This window comes from Gavialis gangeticus, unplaced genomic scaffold (genome assembly GCF_001723915.1).
Source record: "Gavialis gangeticus isolate Ggan-Ray unplaced genomic scaffold, GavGan_comp1, whole genome shotgun sequence".
NCBI classification, from domain to species: Eukaryota; Metazoa; Chordata; order Crocodylia; family Gavialidae; genus Gavialis; species Gavialis gangeticus.
The window spans coordinates 130,271,945-130,278,253 of NW_017728992.1; the positions used below are offsets into that span (position 1 = coordinate 130,271,945).

Genomic DNA, 6,309 nt, shown 5'->3' on the forward strand with positions numbered 1-6,309 from the left:
CCCATTTTCCTTCTGCTGCTTCAGTCTGGCCCTGCTTGCCTCCTTCCCCCTGCCTCTTGCCCCCACTCTCCCCTCCCTGCTACTCCCCTCTCCTGTCCACTGCTTTGAAAGATAATTTAAAATTAATATTCTGATGCAAGAGCATAAACTTACCAACAGAAATATTAAATATGTATTAACTAAAGAGGAGAATTGATTAAAATAATAGGTACTGGCATGTGATTTTGGATAATCCTAGTGAAATTTCCCTTAAATTTAGACTGTGATTGGAAAGAACTCAGGTTTTTATCTAAATCCTAAACCACTTGGTTTAATATCACTGTGCTACCTAATCTAAACTTTTCAAAAGGAGTTTCATTATCAGCATTGCTCATGATTTAGTTCTGTGAAGTAACGTTTCCCACTGTGGGGAATAAATAATGCTTTTGGGAATCATCAAAAATGAAACTTCCTACATTCAGAGCAACATTATAGAGTTAACATAGCTGTTCTGTATTTGGTCAGTAAATGTTCCTGCACTGTTTCAAACCCATTTTCTAAAGATGTATTTTTCAGATAAATGTATTCTTATTGTAGTGTTTAAAATACAGAAAGTAGTTTGTTTTTCCTGTATCTTTGTGGCAACATCTTCCAAAAAAGAGGCTATGCAGAATGTCTAAAGATATTAATTCATTCTGGTTTCCAACTGAATACCTAAAGATTTTTCTAGCTGAATGCTCACAAAGACTATTAATTGTAATTTCCTTTTCTTTTTCTCTTCCAGTTCTCAAGAGTGTTAAAAAACAGAGCTTGGCCTACATTTAAACAAGCCAAATCAAAGATCTCACCACTTCATAGCAGTGATTTCTGCCCAACCAACTGCCATATCAATGTGATGGAAGTTTCCTATCCTAAAACCTCAACTTCTCTTGGTAGTGCCTTTGGGGTTCAGCTAGACAGCAGAAAGCATACTTCACATGAGAAAGAAAATAAAAATACTGAACAAGGTAGGCTAGCTTTCTTAAGTAAATTTTAAAGACATATTTTTGCAATTAATCTGACAGAGTTTTAAACTTTAACCAGTTTTGGACACTGTCCCTCATGTTAAACATAACAAGACTTTTACAAGAGCTTACTGCATTTTTAAGTTTATCTAGAAGTTTATGAAAATATCAACATACAATTTTGTACTAGTTTTTTATAGCTGTTGCATAACATGTCATTTTGTATGGCAGAGAGCTGTCATGAACTTTTTCAGTCAAGAAGTGATTAACCAGTTTTCCCACTGCTTTAGCTTCTCAAGTTTGAATTTATAACATAATAATATGAAAAAAAATTCAGGATATATTTCCATTTGTATTAGTTTTGATTTATGTAGTAATTTTACAGGGATCAAAACTGGCATTCAAGGAAAGATGTTAATTTGACCTTATTGGGTTCATATGCAGGTAAACTGAATCCCATGGTTTACATTCAGCATACTATTACCACCATGGCAGCCCCATCAGGACACTCCCTAGGTCAACACGATGGCCATGGTCTGAGATACCTATTAAAAGAAGAGGACTTAGAAACACAAGATGTCTATCAGAAATTGCTGTGCAAATTGCAGACTGCATTGAGAGAGGTGGAAACATGTGTCTGTCAGATAGATGAGTAAGTAAATATTACCATCTGTATATGTCCTTATCTTTTCTATATTGATAATTCAAAACTGAGTACTGCAAAAACTGGAAGTACAAAAAATTAACTCTAATTTTTATGGGACCAGTGAATAAAGCTAGTCAGGATTTTTTAGACAAAGTCTATTTTTTCATGAGAAAAAGTCAGTTAATCAAAACTGACACTTTTTGTGGAAGCATTGGTATCTATGGGAGTGCTTTTCAAGTCCAGAAAGGAATTTTGTGAGAGATTTGCACCATATTGGTTACAATACTCACCTGTGATATGGAGCTCCAGCGTTATCTCACTACTCTGCTTGATTCAGACCAGGAACGTGAACTTGCTCTTCCACATTGTATTTAAGTATTGGATTATTGGTATTAAACCATTGGATTATTGGTAATTGTAGGGTGATGTGTGCTGTCTTTCTCTCCCTCTGGAAATTTATAAAAAGTTTTCTAAGTCCCATTTGTGTTCTGATGGGGATAAAAAACAAATTTTGAAACTTCTAGATTTTTACTGAAATATGAATTCATGTTTTTCAGTCAGTGCTACAGTTGAGGGTCTTTAAAACTGAAACTCTGTAAATAGTTCAACAGTAGAAACTATTTTTCATTACAAAAAATTAAGTTAACTTAGACTGGAAAAAAAAAGAAATCATGATCTTCCAAGATGGTAAATACTTTTGTCCTGTCTAACTGATATCAAGACTGGTAGACGTTTCCAAGCACTGGCTCTATATCAATGGTCAGAAAGAAAAATTATCAATCCTTGTGTTGGAATCGTAATGGATCTCAACTGCTTGTCTATGGATTTTTTTTAAACATATATCCAATATACTGTGATAGGTTTGAAGTGGTTAAATGTAGCCTGGAGTGTTCAAAATTAATGTAAGAGACAAACAATCTCCCATTTGTATGTTTTCATTTAAAGTAATTTTGCTGATTAGTCATTCTACAGAATAACTCATTGGAAGTATAATCATTTCATTGAGTGCTGACTGAACCAAAAAAACCCCAGTACTACAAAGTCCTAAAATTGGCACTGTTCTTTAACATGATAAGATGATTAATATGTTAAATTCAGAGACTCAGTTTTTATTTCTAGAGTATACATTTAACAGGCTGGAATTGATTTTCCTGCTACTCCTTACAGTTTGTGATGTAAAACCTCAGGAACTTCTCAGTCTTTCTTTTATACAAGCAGGACTGATTTCTGTAACAATATAAATATTCTGAGTCATACATTTGCAAATATAAACAAGGCACAAGGGAGTCTGGTTAAGTTTCTGTTTATTAAAGTCTCTTTAAATTGTATTAATAAGAAAACCTGTTTAAGGTGCACAGATTTATTTGGTAAGGCTTTTTTCTTTGGATTTTTTAAACTTTTCGCTGCCTGCAAGAATCACTTATCCCTTATGGACTTTCAGTGGACTACCAGAGTTTGTTTTAGAGTTAAAGCAGTTCTATATAGGAAACAGAATTCTCAATAGACCTACTTAAAAGCTCCGAACAGGGAAAAACAGGGAAGATGGAGGACAGGAGTGTTGGGATGTGAACTGTTGGTATAGTACACCATGTACTGCATTCAACATTGTTATGACCATTAATTAGTTCTCAAGAGAAGAGAGAGAATGGTGAGAAACAAAGCACGCAAAATAATTGAATCACTGTGCTTTAATCAAAATGTTTTTATTTCTGATTTAAAAATGATGCATTTAATAATAACCATAACACTTAAATATACTAATTCATGAACTTTACAAAGACAGCAAAAAGATCCTTCATTTGCTGTCATGGCCTTAAAGCATGCATCAAAGTAACTAATATTTGCTGAATTACATATAATTAATAATCATTGTTGTATTTTTCCAGGGTATTAGGTATTGTACAACAGTGTCTGTTAGGGTCATTCATGCACCTTTTTTGTAAAGGGGAAGATGTGATGGAGGGGACTACAGCTTTGTCTGATCCTTTCCTATTTTATGTCCTTCTGACAAAGTATTTAGCAGAATTTTCAGTTTCATTGGAACCTGACAGACCACACTATGAGCATGTTAGCTATGGCCTCAAACTTGCAATCTGTGGGCTGTCAACTGTGTGCCTTTGTGTCTGCACCAACCCAGTCCCCCAACTTTGATGAGAATGAGTTGTATGTCCAGCTAGATTTTAAATCTGTGGAAGCTTTACCCCAGAAACTTATATGGATTTAGTAGGCTCTTGCAAAAAGCCAAATGAAAAGGAGCAGACTGTGAAGGTATAACATAGCAGAGTTCCCCTCCAAAATTGGTACAGAAGTTGCTATTCTAGCTGGCATAGCGCACAGCTTCAGAAAAGTCCATGTTGGAATATTATGTGGGAAAGAGGAACCTGAAGCTGACAGGGAATTATAGACAAAGGCGAAAACTCAAAATACCACATGCACTTATGAAGGGCTGCATACAGGGGGAGGAGTCACTATTTCACAAGGTGCAATCACTTCTATCTTTTGGAACAAGAGAAGAAGTTCCATTTGAATTTCAAGAAAGAGTTAATTCTGGATTTAGTCATGCAAGACTTGTTTCTTGTTTCTGACTTGAAAAAGGAGTAGTTCCATATTTCAGGATGTGGCACATAAGAAATATTTTAAGTTTTTTCCTGGTGCTATTTATACCAGAAAATTTTTTCATTTTTCCCTTTCAAATTCTGTACTATTCAGAGTATATACTAAGGTCTTGGCAGTGATAGTGGTTTACCTAAGAATAAATAATAATAGTCTGTCCATATCTTGGTGACTGACTAAGTGATAAAACACTTAAATGAATTTTAAATGCTATTCATCCCATTCTTTGTCTCTTCCTTGCTCTTGGTCTTGATTATGGGACAAAGAGAGAGACTTAGACTTTGCTGTGTGCAAAGATGTTTGTATTTATGTAAGTTTCAGATCCCTATTGGTTCAGAATACTCGCTTTCTATGAAATATGTGGGATGATCCATTAGTTTGGTTAAGGAACACTGCTATTTGCAGTTCACCCCCTATTGAAAAACATGCTTTTTCACACCCTAAGGTAACTACATTTCCAAAGAGATTATTAAGAGTGACCCATCATGTCACCACTCCTCTGTTAGCTAAAAATGTTGGTCAGATTAGAGTTAGTTAGGAATTTTTGCCAAAATATTACTATTTTATTTGAGTTTTGATTAAACTTTCACTGGGAAAGATTTTGGAGGCCCAGGATAGAATCTGTAGTCAAAACCAGACCCACTTCAGAATAGCTAAAAGGCTAGTGATACTTATCTGGAAGATCTAGGAGAACCTTGCTTTGCCTCATTCAGACCCACCCTTGCTTTTTCAAATCCCAGGTCAGTGCTCCAACAGATTATTCTGGAGGGGTGGTCCCATTTTTTCATCCAAAACTCTGAAAGATGTCTGTTTCATCTCATGCAGTTCTGGTTCAGGCTCTCCATTTGTACTAAAACAGGGGTGGCCAAACCATTGCATGCATAACAGAAGCAGCACAGGCAGCTGCTGAGTGGCATGTGAGCTCCGGGTGCTCAATAAAGAAAGGCACTGGAATGGAGGCAGGGAGCAGAGTGCTTTGTGGAGCAGAGTTGGGGGAATAGTGTCATACCTCACTGCCAATAGCCAGGTTAAACTTTCTCTGGCCTTGCCGTCACCATCACATTTGATGCTTTGGATCCTCACTAGCCATAGAAAATTGTGGCAGTTACAGGACCTGGAAAAAGTTAAGTTGGCTCTTGGTAGTGACGCCTCTTTTTATAATTTTATGAATTACCCTGACATCAACTGGGAGGAGCAGTCGGCTAGGTCTAGCCACTCACGAAGGTTCCTGACGTGCGTACAGGACCTGCACCTCGTGCAGGAAGTACTCGTCCCCACTAGGGGAAACGCCATACTGGATCTGGTGTTAGCCTCTGGGGACGACCTGGTGGGGGAGGTGCTAGTACAAGGGAGGCTAGGGGACAGTGATCATGAAATGATCTAGTTTGCTATTCAGAGAAAGGTGGGGAGGGTAACTAGCACAGCACAAATGCTTGACTTTAGGAAAGCCAACTTCGATGTGCTCAGGGCAGTAGTCAGGGAGGCACTTGGAACCCAGGGTGTAGTTAGTATGGGGGGCCAGGAAAGGTGGTCCTTCCTCAAGGAGGCTATCCTTGGGGTGCAGCAGGACGTAATTCCTCTGAGCAGGAAGGCGGGAAAAGGGTCCAAGAAGCCTTCATGGCTGAGCATGGATATCCAGGCTGGCCTGAGGGCAAAGAAAAAAGCGTACTGGCAGTGGAAGCAGGGGGCAGGGACAAAGGAGGAGTACGCCTCCCTGACCCGAGCTTGTAGGGATTTGGTAAGGAAGGCTAAAGCAGCCCTAGAACTTAGATTATCTTCTGGGATTAAGGATAACAAAAAGTCCTTTTTCAAGTATATGGGTAGCAAGAAGAAGTCTTGGGGTAACATTGGACCCCTCCGAGGCAGGGCAGGGCAGGGCAGGGCAGGGCAGGGCAGTTGGTGATGGATGTGCGAGAAAAGGCAGAACTCTTCAGCAAGTTCTTTGCCTCCATGTTCTGCTGACAATGGGGTGCTCTCAGGTGACAGCGTAGAAAGGCCCAGGAAGGATGCAAGTCCCCTAACTGTTATTTCAGACCTAGTTAAGGATTACCTGGAGGGCTTAGATGT

The 6,309-nt window shown here is 38.3% G+C and overlaps 1 protein-coding gene across 2 annotated transcripts in view; it reads left to right on the top strand.

Moving 5' to 3' along the window:
• PREX2 (phosphatidylinositol-3,4,5-trisphosphate dependent Rac exchange factor 2) overlaps positions 1-6,309 on the top strand; it is a 397,279-nt gene that overhangs the window by 227,233 nt on the left and 163,737 nt on the right. For both annotated transcript variants that reach the window (XM_019527766.1, XM_019527767.1), the window contains exons 24-25: positions 764-986; positions 1,428-1,635. In XM_019527766.1, the coding sequence (XP_019383311.1) occupies positions 764-986; positions 1,428-1,635 (431 nt within the window). The remainder of the gene's footprint in view (positions 1-763; positions 987-1,427; positions 1,636-6,309) is intronic.